This window comes from Rhinichthys klamathensis, unplaced genomic scaffold (genome assembly GCF_029890125.1).
Source record: "Rhinichthys klamathensis goyatoka isolate OS25496 unplaced genomic scaffold, OSU_Roscu_1.1 h1tg000053l_1, whole genome shotgun sequence".
NCBI classification, from domain to species: Eukaryota; Metazoa; Chordata; class Actinopteri; order Cypriniformes; family Leuciscidae; genus Rhinichthys; species Rhinichthys klamathensis.
The window spans coordinates 2,671,106-2,689,269 of record NW_026606598.1 but is presented as its reverse complement, the minus strand read 5'-3'; the positions used below and the strand labels follow the sequence as shown (position 1 = coordinate 2,689,269).

General features: G+C 40.3%; 1 protein-coding gene across 2 annotated transcripts; it reads right to left on the bottom strand.

Annotated features, from left to right (window-relative positions):
• Positions 1–495: 495 nt before the first annotated feature.
• Positions 496–17,711, bottom strand: ckba (creatine kinase, brain a). 2 transcript variants are annotated; one of them, XM_056248156.1, is made up of 8 exons: positions 17,553–17,711; positions 16,244–16,448; positions 15,376–15,530; positions 14,996–15,128; positions 6,163–6,334; positions 5,736–5,859; positions 1,003–1,192; positions 496–883 (listed from the first exon to the last, which is right to left on the bottom strand). In XM_056248156.1, exons 2-8 carry the CDS (start codon positions 16,434–16,436, stop codon positions 705–707), a joined length of 1,146 nt encoding a protein of 381 aa, XP_056104131.1. In that variant the 5' UTR covers positions 16,437–16,448; positions 17,553–17,711; the 3' UTR covers positions 496–704. The 2 variants fall into 2 exon arrangements, with proteins under 2 accessions (XP_056104131.1, XP_056104132.1); XM_056248157.1 differs by lacking the exons at positions 16,244–16,448; positions 17,553–17,711 and adding an exon at positions 15,682–15,964.
• Positions 17,712–18,164: the final 453 nt, after the last annotated feature.

Sequence of the window (18,164 nt, the reverse complement as noted above, 5' to 3'; positions counted from 1 at the left end):
GATCTTCTAATATATATTGTTAATGGCGAGAATTTTTACGTGCATAAATGCATAGATCCGCAAATGTTGCTTATGTACATTAATGGTTTATTAGTAGAACTTTTTCCAAGAGTGTCAGAACCTGGCAAAAAGTTGTGTAAATTATCTGAAAATTACGCCTAAGACAGAGAGCAATATATATATATAGAACAAAATTATAAACGCAACACTTTTGTTTTTGCCTCCATTAAAGAGTTGTACTTGTATCTATAAATAAATGTCTTCAATAGTAATAAGAAATGTTGCTTAAACAAACACACCGTGTATATTTAATCATTCAGTTCTGAACCTTTGCATTAGGTAGAAATTGCAGATTGTGATTTCTATAAAACAATTTCTTGAATTATTATTAAATCATGAATAGCTGTAAAACTTAACAGGTAAAAGTTAAATTAATGTGAGAACCCTGGAATTGTAAACAGGATAGAACAGGGAATAAAGACAAAAAGCAAGTCATCACGGGCCAAATTTTATTTTCAGATATTCTCATCCATGTTTTGCCCTGTGACATCTATGTGTAACAAGAACTGACCAGTGCAGATACAAAGGACCCTTAAATAAAACATGTCTTCCAAGAACAAGTCAACAAACATTTAATCCATCAGTTAACAAAGGTGAGAGGAGGTGGAGAGAGAAGAATGTGTGAAGTGAGGTTGAAATGCAGTCTACTTTTGGGCAGGCATAAGGTCATCAATGGACTGGCCTTTCTCCAGCCGTTTCTCCATCTCTATCATCAGCTTGACTCCATCCACCACCATCTGCACCAGCTCCACCTCAGAGAAGCCCAGGCGGTCAGCGTTGGAGATGTCAAAAGTACCGCCCACAGCTGCAGTGTCCACACCACCTAATGAACAGAGGCACCACTTTATCATTGCCATCAGTTTACATGATGCATTTGTTCACGATCCTCGGTGGGAATAGTAATGTGCGGTTAAATGTTCTCCAGCTGAAATCAGTTCTTACCGGTTCCACGTTTCTGCAGCCTCAGTCTCTTAAGGATCTCTTCAAACTGGCGGTACTTGCTGAGATTAGGCAGTTTGACATGCACTCCTGCACGCAGGCCTGTGCCGAGGTTGGATGGGCAGGTGAGGACGTAGCCGAGGTGCTCATTCCACATGAACGAGTGACCCTTGTTTTTGAACAAATCCTCAATCTGAAAGAACAAACAGTTCGAGTTTTTTGCAGCTCTGTTCAAGCCATTATTTATCTAAAGTGTCTTGCGTACACCAGAATGAGGAAGAAGTTTCAGGATATTTAAAATACCTGTAATTAGTGCATTTCAATACAAGATGCTAAATACAGTTATTTAAACTTTGACAAGATGGTCTCCACAAGGGTTCTTAAAGCAGTTTCAAAAGAATGTATCCACCTTATTCCTGCACCCCATGACGCTTTGCGCGAATTATGGGTGTAACTTCCGTTAAGCTGTAAACAATCAAGGCTGAAAGGCTCGCTCTATGATCGCAATACGATGACAAAAGTGTCACAATGAGATGACATTAATCGACTCACCCTTCAATCATCGAGCATTAAAATGAAATTTAAAAGTTTAAAAGAATCAATAGACCAAAAATAGCCCCAAAAGCGCGAGTCTTTGGTTAAATATCACTGTAGTAGGCAAATATATATCTGTATTGTATAACAAGCCTTAATCAAAAATGTGCATTAACTTCAGCATTACGTGACGCTACATCAAAGTGATTTCCGTCATTTTGACAGATTATAGATTGCATTTACCTGTGAAAACAAACCTGGAAAGAGACGTGAGGATTTGAGGAGAATAACGAGAGATTCTTCGTGCATTCCAGTGAATTATAAATGGAATATCGTAAATTAAATTCGGGAGAACAGACCACAAATGTGCCGTATATGTTGTCCTTTTTCATACTTTTACAGCGGATTGCAAAGGAAAAAATAAAAATCATCATGAGGAAAAGAAAGCAGCGACTGAAAAGAGCTCTTGCCGTAGATATTCTTGTTATAACATGTCACGTTAAAATACCAAGTATAACGTTATTCTCATGATGTCTGAAAATAAATCATGAAGGAAACTGACGGATCAGCTTCATTTGTAGGGCAACCTTATGATTGGAAATGATTCGTTTCAGCCTTTTTGAATGGAAGTTCCCCAAACCGGAAGTGCCGCCCATAATTCAAAACGCAGTAAACTCGTCAGGAATAAGGTGGATTGGCAATAAAAATTATTTGCAACGTGAAAAGCAAAAAACAAACAAAAATGATAAAGTTTTAATAGTCATACCAATCCTGTGAGAATAGGGAAGTCCATACCATAACAATAACGAGCAATGATATGTGGCCCATTTCATAAAGCTGGTTTTAGAGGATATACTATGAACAAACTATGGTTTTTGGAGTTGAAGATAAGGGATCGGTAACTTGCGCTGCGTGGTTAATCCGCTCCAGAGCAGGTTTCATTCTGAGTAAAGACCCGTTCACACCAAGAACAATTACTATAATGATAAAGATGTAGTTCTAAATGTAAAAGAATAGCAGAGTCCACATCACAACTATAACGATAACGGCACAGACGAAAGATATCGTTGGAATCACTTTCAGATAGGGGAGTAACGGTTCACAAAATTCATGGTTCGGTTCGATTCGACACAGTGGTGTCACGGTTCGGTACGTTTTCGATACCGCAAAAAGAGAGCAATGTCCTGGATTTAAAAAATATATATTTAAAAATAATTTTTCTTTATAAAAAAAAGTGAGTTTCAAGATGTAGGACAACTTTTAGTTTTATAAATGGGGGTTACCTTTGAAGGATGAACAAATAATGTTTTGTTCATCACATTAAAAATCCATGGTGAATGTTGCCGATTAGTGGACTTAAAGCCTTTAACTAGATCATTAATGGCACAATGTTTCTCCTGGTTTCCACGTCAGCGCTGTTGGATCTAATAGAGATCTACGGTTAATAACAGAGAAATTTGAATGTTTCTCACTAGATCTCGCAGCGATGTTATTAATTCAGTGGTGAATTCAAATGCTTTCTTTACTGGATCTCTTAGCGCTGTGTAGAGAGACTCTATTCGTTCCTGTGAAATGTGTTGCTTGATAAAGATCGGCTCGCGCTGCACTGACATCGGTCCAAACTGCACAAAATAATGAGTAGGTCAGTTTCGTTCCGCTTTCATTACGTTTGCTATTTAATGTTGGGCAACGTTGTGGTGGTCACGCCAGCTAACAAAATTTTGGTCGCACAGGCAAAAAAAAAAAAAAAAAAAAAAAAAAAGTCCAACGAATCGTTCGGTTTGTAATGCGTACCGAACCAAAAGCCTCGTACTGAATGGTTCAATACGATTACGTGTATCGCTACACCCCTACTTTCAGATAAAAAAAAAATATTTAAGTTGATGAATGATAAAAACTTTGACAGCCAATCAGAATCCACCCTGGCATCACCACCAACGGCATAGGACTAAACTGCAGCACACGCTTCAAATAAACAATGTTGCGGTCCGCTGATGTGGACGCCAATATAGTTATCGTTTTTATTCAGTGTGAATGGGCCTCTAGAGATTGCAAACTAAAACTGCATCAATCAGCTATGAGCGGGCAGATACTTCCTTCTAGCTGCCTTCTCAAACTTTAGTGGCAGCAGCTGTTTTTCCTGCCTTGTAAATGTTTCAGTTTATTATATAGAACGATCTCTCAATCTTCAGTAAGTGAATCAAATTTAGGTTTTGTGATTGGCTGTTCGCTGCAGATGTCACTTTCATGTGGATGTGCTCCAGAGTGAATTAGTCAGCAAGTTAACAAATTATCAGTCATCAAACCCCAAGTGTTGTGAACACTAGGCCTGTCACGATAACAAATTTTGCTGGACGATAAATTGTCCAAGAAATTATTGCGATAAACGATAATATTGTCGTTCCGAGACCATTTACATCTAAAATAATGATAATGGCATAATAATGCAGGTACACCTTTTCAAAGATCAATAAACTTTTATTTCTAAAGACTATTTAACACTGAAAATGGAAACATTTTAAATATCCACAATAAATGAACAAAACAACCAAAAACAATAAAAGCAATGTCTCTGCTAACAAAAAATGCACTTGAATAAATACCAAAAACAATAAATAAAATGGATGTAAACAAAACCCGACCCTACCCTAAATGATTTGTTATTAAAGCATTAACACACAAACCACTGTTAATTTAACATAAAAGCAAGCAGCTACTGCGTGCATGGTTTGGCATGAATGAATGTGCGCAAAGTGCGCTCGCTTAATAATTCCAGACATCCCAACCTGCAAGAAGTCATTTCAGGGAGGTATATCTTGGTGACTGGATTGTTGACGGGGGGGGGGGGGGGGGGGGGGGGGGGGGGGGGTGACTGGATTGTTGACGGGGGGGGGGGGGGGGGGGGGGGGGGTTTGTCTATCTTTCCTGAGGCACACTCGCAAGGTCTCTCGCTCTCTCCCTCTCTGCCTTGCACGCGCCGCGCGCTGTGTATGTTATGCGCGCAGTCAGAGCCGTTAAATATGAGTTTTTCTAAGCTCTGGGCGCAGTATGTTCTATCTCGCTCTAGATTCCGGGAGATTTGAACTAATTTGCGGGCATCAGGGAGAGGCTAGCAATATGCGGGAGACTCCCGGAACTTCCGGGAGACTTGGGATGTCTGTAATTCCTAAAAAGCAGACAGTTCATCGTGATCTCACACATCTCTGTTATTATCAATGAAGCTGACTGCACAATAAATCTTTCATAATATCCACACTTTGTTTGTTATAATTCGAGGATTTGCCAGCATACAGAATTCAGCACTGAACAAAAAGTCAGTTTTGAGCTGTGAGGGGAGTCTATCTTAAATGCTTCTGATTGGCCATTGCGTTCAAGAAGTCAACACATATGTCTGTGATTGGCTACATCGCTCATCGCTGCAAACATGTTATGAATAGAAACTCTGGCCTGTAAATCGTTTTGTTTTAGTTGTTCTTGATGCTTTTCTGCAACAAATGAATAAAAATCGATTCGTTTTTATATGTTTTATTCATAGATATTTCTAGTTTGCGGGAGTCCCGCGAATCGTTTTATTCTCCCGCAGCCCGCACACACAGAGTGAGTGCATAACCGCCCGCGCCCGGCCATCAAATCTAGTGCCGCGCCGTACTCTATTGCGTTGGGAGTGCACGTCTCTAGATCAAGGGCCTGGCCCGAGGATAGTGTCGGGCCGGGTCGGGTCAAGTTCGGGCTCGGGCAGAGAATCTAAGCTCTAGTTCATGCTAAGAAACCGAGAGTTGTCATCCAGTCTCTTTGGTAGAGAGAGAGAGAGAGAGACACGAGGAAAACAAACAAGCATGCAAATGGAAATTATCGCGTCCGTAAAAATAATCGAGCTTATTTTTTTTATCGTGCGATTAATTGATTTATCGACTATCGCGACAGGCCTAGTGAACACGCTGAACCTGATCTACACCGGGTTGAATTGGTTTGGTTTTGTCAACTCTAAACCTATTCTGAAACTCAAAGTTTGTTCAACTAGCAAAAGAACAATAGTTGCAATCACATTCAGAACGAGTTTTTCCAGCTGATGAATGATAAAAACATTGACAGCCAATCAGAATCCACCAAACTTTAATGAGCTCATGCAGCACACTTATAATAACTGATATAGTGATCATTCTTGGTGTGAATGGGCCTTTAGGATTACAGGGATGTAATACCTTAGTGAGACCCGTGCAGAAACGGGTGAAGACCTCTTTCATGTTGCCACCTTTCTGCATGGAGATGACACGTAGGTGGTCCTCCTCATTCACCCACACAAGGAATGTCTTGGTGTCATTGTGCCTGGAAACAAGGAGAAAATGAGTGAAGGAAAGTCTTCTAAGTCCAGCACAGAAATGCAATGGTTAAGCCAGAATTAAATGCTTTCACAGTAAAGAATTTTGTTTAAATTAATGTTGAGCCAGTACTAAAAACCAACCATTTTCTCAGCACATTTGATGCTGCGTGGTTTTAGTGCAAGACTGGTAAAAATATGCAAATTGCTGTTGCTGCATGTATTTGTAGGATCTGGAACAAACTGACAGGAAGTAGGTTCTTCAACAAAAGTAGCACACGCAGTGCATTAGGGCAATCTAGAACACTGACCAGATACCCCTGGCGTCGGGCCAATCACGAGCCATCCCTGAGGCCAGCAGCAGGGGAGACACAGGCTTGTCGAACAGGAAATGGTCATCGATGAGCTGCTGCTGCTCGGCATCTGTCATGTTCTTCAGAGCGTAGTATTTCCCTTTGAGATCCCCAGACAGGATACCCAGAGCTACAGCAGACAGATCAACAAATCTGTTACTAATTCCGTTATCTTTAAGATAAATAATTTCTTAGAAACATCCTAGACTACAGATTAAAATTTCTATGCAAGGAGTATTTATGTTGGTCCAATCACACATGATGATACTTGTAGCGGCACCCTATAGCCGCTGAGAGGCTAAGCAGCAGGAAATATCCGTGACGCGTTTTCTTTCATTGAATAACCAATAACATTTTATTGGCATGATAACAGACTATCCACGTAAAACATGATAAAGATCCGTATAAACGGTCAACAGAAAGTGAGCACTCCCCGCTACTCACCCCCTCTCTACACAATGAACCAAACAGGAAATACTACCAGGTATATACCCACCGATACCCATGTGACCAAACCACCTGGAAACGTACACGCAAAAATACAAGATAAAAGACAAACATTTTCTGCACTTACATTCCAGCCCCTGATTATTACACAATAAACCTGCAATAATCATAGACACAATCAAAATATGAACAATATTAACATACATTACATAATTAATTGTTATACATGATTTTCTTTTTCCTTTTTTTTTTTTCTTCTTTTTTTTTTTCATTGCTTAAGGAAATGTGAAAAAACGTGTGCAAGAATGTCCAGAGCGCTCAAACGTTCATCATTGTAAAGTTGGAGTAAAGTTAATGTAAAAGTCAAGTCTAAGTCAGTAAAGTCAGTAATTCGATCAAGTCCAAGTCAAAAAGGTCAAGTCAAAAAAGTCAGTTGAGAGCTCTCAAATGTCAGTCATAGCTAATCTTTAGATTCCTCAGCTTCAAGAAGACGACAAATTTTTGTAATTGGCCTGGTCAAGCAGGTACTCATAGTCTTGATCTTAACTTGCCGTGTGAATCCTTTTTTGTCTGTTATCACGTGAATAATTTTACCCATGATCCAGGAACTTCTTGGTGCGTTTTCATCCATCATCAGTACAACATCTCCCAACTGATAGTTCCGTGTCTTTACCATCCACTTTTGTCGTTCTTGTAGTAAAGGTAGATATTCACAGATCCATCTTTTCCAAAATTGGTTGGCTAAATACTGAATTTGACGCCATCTTCGACGAGCATACAAATCTTCCTGCTCAAACAATCCAGGTGGTAATGTAAGCTTTGTTTTTAGAAGGAGAAGATGATTAGGTGTTAAAGCTTCCATGTCGTCAGGATCCAAAGATGATCTAGTTATGGGTCGGTTGTTAAGTATAGACTCTACTTCACACAAGAAAGTATGAAGACCTTCTTCATTCAGACTTTGCCCTCGAAGAATGGAGTTCAGTATTTTCTTTATTGATCTGATGAGCCTTTCCCAGATACCTCCGTGGTGTGAACCGGTAGGAGGATTGAAAGTCCATTTAATTTTCTTTTGTAGAAGAACGTCGTTTATCTGACTGTGGTTCCAATTTTGTATCGCCTCTTTTAATTCACGATCGGCCCCGACGAAGTTCGTTCCATTATCTGAACGTATTTCAGCCACTTGTCCTCGTCGGGCGATAAAACGTCTGAGTGCGTGAATGAATGAGTCGGTGTCCAGTGATGCAACCATCTCAATGTGAACGGCTCTAATGTTCAAGCAGGTGAAAATGACTCCATAACGCTTTAGAGTGGTTCTTCCTCTCTTTACTTCAAATGGACCGAAACAATCCAGTCCAACATGAGTAAAGGGTGGTTTGTCTGATGAGACTCGATCATGAGGTAAATCAGCCATCTGTTGATGACCTGCAATTGCGTTAAACCTTTTACACACTACACATTTTGACAGAAATGTTCTTATGGCTACGCTAGCTCCAGGGATCCAATATCGCTGTCGAAGAGTTGCCAGCATGAAATTCCGTCCACTATGTCCCACTTCTTCATGAATTTGTCGCAGGATTAGGTTAGAAATGTGTAAGTCCTTTGCCAATATAATTGGGTGTTTAGAGTGTTCAGGAATCAATGCGTTATCAAGACGTCCACCAACCTTGATGATATCACACTGAAGTATTGGATTAAGACTATAAAGAGGACTATTTCGCTTGACTACTCCACACTTTCGTAGACTATTTAGTTCCTCCGGGAATCTCTTTCTTTGAGAAAGTCGAATGATTTCCATTTCGGCCCTTTCCAATTCTTCCAACGAAAGTAAGTCCTTACGCACTGTAGGTTCAAACTTCTGCATCTCCTGATTAATAATCATCTCTTGTTGATATGGATCTATATCAGAGCAGACAAGAACAGTCTGCAGTCGTTTCCTTTCCTTGCTACGATCCATCAAGATTCGTCTCAAACGAAGGATCCATGCTACGGCTTTCTTTAGTCGAATCCAAGAGGAGAAGTAATCAAAGAGATATGATATGGAGTCAGGATTTTCATTGACTTCTATCATGTTTACCAAAGCACTCCTTTTAATCTCAGGGTCACGAGGCAATATTACATCCCTATAGGTGGGGTCCATAGGCCACTCCTTTTGTGATCGAACGAGAAATGCGGGACCAGAAATCCACGTCTCGTTCTTCAAAAGTGAATCCGCCTTCACTCCTCTAGACGCCAAATCTGCTGGATTACTTGACGAATTCACGTACCTCCATTGTTCTACATCGGAAGCCTTCAGGATTTCGGACACTCTATTAGCCACAAAGCACTTAAATCTTGAGGAGCTATTTCGAAGGTATTTGAGTACCGAAGTACTGTCAGTCCAAAACACGGAGTTCTGAAAGGGCATCTTGAGTTCTTTCATCCAGATCTTGTCAATACGGCTTGCAAGAGTGGCAGCTGTAAGTTCCAGGCGAGGGATTGTAATGGATCTTAATGGTGTAACTCTTGCCTTGCTTACTAAGAGGGTAGAATATGCCTGTTGTTGGTCATTATGGAGCAGCAAATAGGATACCACGCCATATCCTTGCTCGCTAGCATCTGAAAAATGATGCATTTGAGCAGAAATTACATCTCCAAACCCATCAGGCTTCAAACATCTTCTGACCTCAAAACTCTCCAAGTGATGCAGATCATCCAGCCAGTTCATCCAACGTTGAACATACACTGATGGAATTTCATTGTCCCATCCAATTCCCTCCCTACATAGATCTTGTAGTATCCTCTTGGCAGACAGAATCACAGGTGACAAGAACCCCAAAGGATCGTAAATGGAACTAACCACTGAGAGAATTCCTCTCCTGGTAAGAGGTCTATCTTTGACTACCACTTTGAATTGAAAGGCATCCGATTCAGCACACCATTGCACTCCTAATGCTCGTTCCACTGGCAAAGTGTCACGATCGAAATCCAAATCCTTTACCTTTTTCTCTCTGTCCTTCTCAGGTACTACACCCAATACAGCACGGCTGTTGCTCGTCCATTTTGTTAAACGAAATCCACCTTTAGCACACATACTAGTAAGATCCTTGTACAACTGAACAGCATCTGATTCGGAAGATACGGAAACAAGGCAGTCATCCACATAGAAATTATTGAAAACGACATCCATTGTCTTGGGGTCGAATAGATCCTTTTGATCCATTGCACATTTCCTCAATGCAAAACTCGAGCAACTTGGTGATGATGTAGCCCCAAATAGATGGACCACCATTCTGTATTCCTCCAGACTGCCGTTTACATTACCTTCTGGCCACCACAGAAATCTCAAGAGATCACAATCTTCTGGGTGAACTCTGATTTGATGGAACATGGCTTCAATGTCGGCCATCAAGGCAACATGTTCCAGCCTAAATCGTAGAAGTACACTCACCAGTGAACTGGTTAAGTCTGGACCTTGTAGAAGCTTGCTATTCAGTGATGTACCCTGATAAGAAGCTCCACAATCAAACACAACCCTAATCTTGTGTTTCTTGAGATGATATACACCGTGATGGGGCAAATACCACAGACGTCCGTCACGTCTCTCCAGTTCAGCCGCCGGTACCCTTTCTGCATAACCCTTATGGATCACATCCTCCATAAAGGTGGTGTAATCTGCATGAAAGGAAGAATTCACTTTAAACCTTTTTTGAAGAGTTAAAGCACGTTGTTCTGCAATTCTCCTGTTCATAGGCATGACTACTTCAGCATTTCTGAATGGTAGACCGATGTAATAATGACCCTTAATCAGTCTTGCTGAATTGGACACAAAATTCATAAACTGCTGATCTTCTTTAGATGTTCCTACCATTTCTTCATGAGCAGTCTCTGGAAAATCGGCCTTAAATTGCTGCTTCCACAACTCTTCCAACTTCATTACTGCAATCCTATTCACAGTCACAGGAAGTTGGTTGGCAGCATCATCTCCATTCATGCCTACTCCTTTAAGTGGTCCGTTAACAGTCCATCCGAACAGGGTCCTTACAGCATATGGGCCATTATTTTGACTACGTATGACCTCCCAAGGCTCCAGTGCTTCTGGAACATTAGCTCCAATCAAAAGCTCAATGCCAGCATTAATCATAGGTAGACAAATATGACTCAAATAAGGCCAACGTTCAAGATCTTTCTGTGAGGCGATATTTGCTGTGGTCACAGGCATGCTCTTTTGAGTATACACTTCGGGCAATGCACAGTAATATTCTTGACTCAACCCAGAAATCTCTAAATCCTTTAGAACGTAGCTACCGACTGATTTATCTTGACTCATAGTTCTGAGAAGAATATTAACTCTCTTTCCGGGGAGATTGAGCTTGTTCATCAAACTTTCCGTACAGAAAGAAGCAGAACTTCCAGAATCAAGAAAAGCATACGTCCTCACCACACTGTTTCCCTTTCTTGATTTAACACAAACTGGAACGATAGGTAACGCACAGCTGTCGTTACCAGCCCCAGTAAGCCCACTAGTTTGGAGAGAGACCATGGCACTAGCTACTGCTGAATTGAACTCAGCTTTCTTCTGGTCCAAAGTATCTACCTTCTCATGAGAATAAATGTGAAGAAGACTGGGGTGTTTAAGACTACATATATTACAGATACTTCTCCTTTTGCAGTCCCTACTGAGGTGACCTGTATGCAAGCAGCCAAAGCAAATTCCTCTCGTCATCAGAAAGTTCATCTTTTCTCTATGGCTTTTTCTGATAAGTTTATTACAGACATCCAGTATGTGTTCACCACTACAAAAGAGACAGGTTCTGTTGGTTGATATCTTATGGTGTTCTTTCATTTCAGGTATAGCAGTGACAGTGGTTGCAAAGCTGCTTCTAGTTTTTGGCTGACTTGCTTTGAAATTAGTCTTCCTACCTCCAGCAGGTGATACATCCTGAATATTACCAAATACAGGGTCAGATAGAATTTTTACTTGTTTCTCGATGAAGTCAACAACATCAGAAAAGGTGGTTTGATTGTGGCGTCGCTCCTTTAACTCATATGCAACGACTCTCCATCTGTCTTTGAGTTTATAAGGAAGCTTTGAGAGGATAATTTGCATGTTAGTGGTGAAATTCAGCTCATTCATATAGTTAATATCTTGCATAGCGTTGCAACAACTCCTTAGGAAAAGACCATACTCTTGCAGAGACTTAGCATCTTCAGATTTTATAGCTTTCCATGAAAGAGCCTTTTCCATATATGACGAAGCAATTTTTACCTCATTACCAAAGTTCTCCTTAAGCAATGCCTTAGCCTTTAAGTAACCTTGTAACGGGGTCATGAGCTGGCAACTTCTGACAAGTTCTTTCGACTGTCCTCGTGTATATTGCTCCAGAAAGTGCAGACAATCTCCTGGGTTGTCTGCCTTCTTTTCCACAACTTCCTCAAATGTGCGCATAAACTCATGAAAGCGCAATGGATCTCCATCAAAGTACTGTATTTCTCTGGGTGGAAGTGAAGACAAGTTATGCTGTTTAACCAATAGGGTAGCTATTTCATTCTGCTTACCCATAAGCTGAAGCATGCTTGTATGGCTTGCGTCAATTTGAAAACTTGATCCTGACCCATGAGCATATTCACTATTCTGATTATCCAATGATGACCTATTAGGCAATGTAGATTGTGAAGGTTTCATTTTAGATCTTGTTGATTGTTGTTGTCCTGACTGAGATAGAGAATAATTTGAAATCCTTTGTATATTATCGACATGTGATGTACGTGTTACAGGTATGGACTCTGATGCTGATGGCACATTAGCAGAAGGAACAAATGGTTCCGCCACCGAATGAAGGGGTTTCGACATAGTCCTATCCGCAGATGAATGAGATGCAGAATGAACGTCTTGATACACCTTTACTCTTGCCATTGACTCTGCTAATTTAGTTTCCAACTCCAGTTTTTCCCTCCTTCTCCTCAACAGTTCCTCCTGTTCCTCTAAATCATGTTTCCTTTGCAGCATTTGTTGAGAAGCCAATAAAGCAGCCAGTTCTGCCTCAGCCTTAAGACGAATGGAAGATCGGCATGATCGAGACCCATGAGATGTAACTCCAGAAGATCTTTTACTGCTTATATTTGAAGCGCTGTCCATTGGTTGAATTTCATTTTCGAGGTTCCCAGAATCCATTCCAGCTTGTAGATGTACATTAGAGGGCTGAGTATTGTGTGTCGTGGACACCACGTCAGCAGAGGGTGAAATATCAGATGCACAAACCCCTTGAGATGTTGTATATATGGCTTCCTCAACCACAGGCCCGCAGATATTAGAAGGAGCGGTGCAGGTATTCAATTTCCCAACTTCATTCATCCATTGTTTAACGTCATCCACAAAGCCATTGTAATGTTCCAAAATGGAGTCAAACCATTCATTTTGTTTACTTTGTTCCTCCGGAGGAAGTAGAGGCAATACTCCTTTATGCAGCGCAGATGCATCATCCATAAGCAGCTGTGTCGTTTTCAGCATAGAACACACTTGAGACGCATTGTCATCGCATATCATCAGCTCTTTCATTGACCCAATCAAACTCTTCACTTTATTCACTTTACTCTTGCGATCCCTTTGCAAGGCTTCAATTTTAGCCACCAGGGCTTTTGCCGTGGGTTTATGCTCTCGTTTGCCGCTACCAGCAGCGTGCTCCATATCCTCAGAATCCATCATTCTCCAACGCAACGGACAATGTGAGCTCCGTTTCAAACAGCGCGCTCACAGAGCCAAACAATGAATGAACGTAACAAGGCAGCACACGAGAGCCCATAAATATGCACGAGCAGCACAAAGCGCATTCAACCCAACTCCAATCCAACGACTACAACAGCGTCTTCCACAACGGTGATACAGCACAATCCATTAAAACCGCCAACATACCTCGTTTGCCGTCTGTATGTGCGTCGTGTCCGTCAATCTACTTCATGATGCACGTCCGCCACAACATGCTGTATGCAGAAACAGCCGTTTCCAAGTCGCGTCCATAATCCATAAATTATGCAGGTTTTCTGTTGACTAATGTAGCGGCACCCTATAGCCGCTGAGAGGCTAAGCAGCAGGAAATATCCGTGACGCGTTTTCTTTCATTGAATAACCAATAACATTTTATTGGCATGATAACAGACTATCCACGTAAAACATGATAAAGATCCGTATAAACGGTCAACAGAAAGTGAGCACTCCCCGCTACTCACCCCCTCTCTACACAATGAACCAAACAGGAAATACTACCAGGTATATACCCACCGATACCCATGTGACCAAACCACCTGGAAACGTACACGCAAAAATACAAGATAAAAGACAAACATTTTCTGCACTTACAATACTCATCACCACTAGAGGGAGTCACATGACCAAATTTCAGGAACATAAGTGCTGAATGCTAATTCGCTATGCCCTAAAAGAATGTACTTTGTCTGTGAAGAAAAAGTAAACACTGTGTGTGTAGCAGGAGAAAACAGAAGTTTTGGGACATACTACCACATAACTGCAGCTTTATCAGACCAGGTTGTAGCACAGTTACATGCATCCTGTCACAGTAAACTCAACTGTCAATCATCTTGTCACAGTTACCATTCTCATATACACACACACTCAACTTTTCAATTAATTTGATTTATGCTACTCAATTCTTCCAATGAGATTGGAGAGAAAAGAGGCATTACATTGATCTGCCAGTCATGGGTTTTTCATGCAGAAAGCTCTCATGTTTTTGCACGATGCAATTGGCAAATCTAAAAAAAAAAAAAAAAAAAAAAAAAAAAAAAAAAAAAAAAGTTTTTCATCAGGTTAGAGATAATGATTATTATAAATCACTCAAACCCCTTTATATAAACCTCAACTTGATTATCTGTCTCGCACTTTAACCCTGTTTTTTAGTTTAACACTTTAGGTTTATGCTGCAGTGATATTTTAGTATCAGTAGGATACTATTATAGTTTTTATTCATATTTTAAATGGGTTTTCATTTTTATTATAGTTTTAGTAATTGTGTTGTGCATCATAGTAGATCGAGTTAGTTTTATTTTATGTTATGGTTTTCGTTTTAGTTAACTAAAATAACCCTGGTATGTAGTTGAAGCAAACCGAATCCTCCTCCAAAGCACAATGGGTTGTAGGCAATATTAGCTGTTAAAGTGTGCATGGACTTGCAATTTCTACAAATAGTAGACCATCCAAGTACCTTTGGGATACTCATTTCAACATACTACAGTTTGGGACACTAATTATAATTTCAAATACTATTTTAGGATGGATAGTCTGCAAATTGGGATGCAGCAGATCTTTTTTGTCATGTTTCAAATAAACCGATGTGGTGCTGCAGTGATGTACCTTCCACAGAGAGCTTCTCAACGGCTCTTCTCTCTCCACGACTGCAGTGGGGCGGCAGACAGAATCCACGGATGCTCCTGCCTGTTCTGACGCGAGAGCTCAGCACGTAATTGGAGTCCAGGTCATCCCCACCCTGCAGGAACAAACAGTTTGTCTTTTGAATAAGCAATATCACTGTATCAGTGATTAAGTACAACAACAAAAAAACTCATCAGAAGGTTGTATTTTGAAAATGTCTCAGCGGTTTTGTCTGTACAATGAAACTGAGTGGGGTCTAATGTTGTTTTGGACAAAAACATCTTTTGTTGCGTGCATGTTTGAAATAACGGTCAGTAAATAACGGAATCATTTCTGGGTGATCTATCACTTCATCTTCATACCTTGAGGTTGCTGGGGTTGAGGTCGGTCTTGTGTTTGTCTGTAGGCTTGTATCCTCCATGTCTGTCCTGAATAATAGGGTCCAGCAGGTCCTTGAACACCTCATAGGTCTCTTCATCCCCAGCCACACAACCCACAGTCATAATGAAGGGGTGGCCTGAGATGGGGAAAAAGGTCCATGTACACAAATTAGGAGCCATGCACCTCAGAGGCCGGCACTAACTAAAACCAGCCATGCTTAACATCAAGTGCTTTCTCTTAGGACTATCTAAACCCTGACCCCTGACAGACTATGTATATTCTTTTACCAGGATTATCTACTCCAGTCTGAATGACGTTATCGATGGTGAAACCATTGGGTGTGCAGTGCTGACGGAGACGTTTGTACATGTCCAGAGTGAGGACTTTGGCCATATGGTTGCAGTGCTCTGTGAGGTCTGGAAACTCATCCTCAGCTGGCCGTTGCTTGATGACCAGCCTGGCTAGCTTAGCATTGCTAAATAAATACAAAAAAAAAACACTACACTTTGCTGCCAAAGGCTGAGTTCTGTTGGGTTCTGAATAGGTTAGCACCATTTGACTCAACAAATACTCTGAGCATTCTTTCCTTTCGGAAAACAGTGTTCATGACCTGTTTTAGGCCAATTGCATTTTATTATCCATGCCAGGCAGGTTGGTCTTATCTATACAGGAAATGTTTTTATTCAATGCCCTCTGCACTAAAACACGAGTCAGCAAGGTCACTGTCTAACACACAACTATATTAACACTTCTTTCTGATTGTAGTGTAATGCTCGCAATACACCTATAGGTTCTAAAAGCGCACGAGAGCTGGTCTTTAGAGGACTTTGAGTTGCTTCGGGCCTTTACCTGGGTTATCTATCCCGGTCTGGATTACATCATCCAGTGTAAACCCGCTGGGTGTCTGTTTGGAGCGCAACTTCTCATACAGCACCGGTGTGAGGACCTTGGCCATATGGTTGTTGTGCTTGCTGAGGTCGGGGTATTCCTGCTCACAGGTGTTCTTCATCTTCAACTGGTTGTGACTGTTCCCGAAAGGCATGGCTGCTGTTCGCTGAGCGCGGTGGGATTGGGATGGAAAATAACTGTGGTTACACTGAATGTGAAATAAAGCCAAGAGGCATCCTTGACTTTTCATGGAGAAATATGCATACAGTTGAAGTAGTATCGATACAAGATGGAAACTGTTTGAGACTTACTACTTTTATGCACGTGAACGTGATAAGCGTTACATTTCTACACAAGTAAAAATGGCAAATGATAAGTATGACCAATATGTGCTATGGTTCAACACAGAAATACTCATATAGGGTAGGGGACTTTTGTACAGAGACGTTGTACTAAGATAATGAATAATTTGTACATACATTTACAAAAAAATACTGTACAAATTTGTAACAATTTAAAAATACAGTAAAAATGTTACAAATTGCAATACTCAATGTCTCAACTGAATCCATAGCGTGACGAATGACTCTTATGAACCGATTCTTTTTTTAGTGAATCAAACGAGGCCAGTAAAGTGCGATGCCCGAATGAATAACTCATATGTGCCGAATCCGATTCTTTATAGTGAATCAAGGACAATTTAATCTGATTTATAAATAAACCGAAAGTTAATTTTGTCATGTCCGACAGGACTAATGTTAATATAAAAATATTAAAACGTCTATGTACCTGTAAAATGGCAATTTAAATTGTAGATAATGAATTTCTGATTTGTTAAATTATTTCTCTTTTAAAACCATTAACGAAGCTCGTCAGATCAGATGATTCAGGTCTACATCTAACAGATAGTCATCGTTGTGTTGTAAACTAAAATGCACAAACTTTCGTGCAGGAGTACGATCGATGCTATCGATGACTTAAAACTGGGCGTCCACTGGACGGCACCACTTCAACGAAAGAGAAAGGTTGAGCTGTCATTGTGGACGCTTTCTTTCACAAGAAGCCTAGAAATGTCAGAAAATGTATGATAGTAGACCTCCACGATACATTAAAAAGCAAGTCTTTCTGATCAAAAGGCTTATCCAGAAGCTTTTAAATCGCCGTTTATAGCGTAGTTGCAATACTTTTTCCAAATACAATTTTAATTGCGATCTTGCTTAAGCTTCTACATTAACAAGAGAGATGCAAACTTCTTAATGAAAACTCTTACCGTGGGTTGTTGTGGACTGCTAGAGCTAGAGGAAGACTGAGCTGAGACAAAGATCCCTATTTTTACGGTTGGAGTATGAACTCTGCGTGTCGTCCGTCTGTTCTCTCCAGCACCAGATAATGATGGAGCGTTTGTTTTATAGTACAGGAAAGCTGCTCCTATTGGCTGCTATTTGCAGTCCATTCAGCCCATTGGAAGAATCTGACACTGGAATAGTTTGACTGCTCTCAACAATATGTATATAAAAGATGTGCAAAAATGTAAGAAAATGATCTAACGTTAATTTGATTAAGTTAAGTTATATCCTAGTCGGTTGATTCCCAGGACATGGGAAGTGTTTGATTTCACATGGTGAAACGTAAAAAATAAATTTATATAAAAAAAAAAAAAAACGATTTATATTGGGATTGAGAATGTCCAGATTAATATGTAATTTAAAAAAATGTAAAGAAAAAAGAAAACAAATGTATAATGTATGCAAGTCTTATACGTTTGTATGGTGAGACCCCACACAGTATTGATTGTTTTTGTTTAAATTTGACTTAATAATATGAATTATAATGCAAAATAATATACAGTTATAATCTGAAAAGTAATAGTGTCATTATTTAC

Coding starts and splice junctions, on each gene's coding strand:
- ckba (XM_056248157.1), bottom strand. CDS start 15,949: ATGGTGCTAACCTATTCAGAACCCAACAGAACTCAGCCTTTGGCAGCA. Junction 15,531..15,681: donor GACTGGAGTAGATAATCCTG/GTAAAAGAATAT, acceptor TCCCCATCTCAG/GCCACCCCTTCATTATGACT. Junction 5,860..6,162: donor CCCGACGCCAGGGGTATCTG/GTCAGTGTTCTA, acceptor CCTTGTTTCCAG/GCACAATGACACCAAGACAT.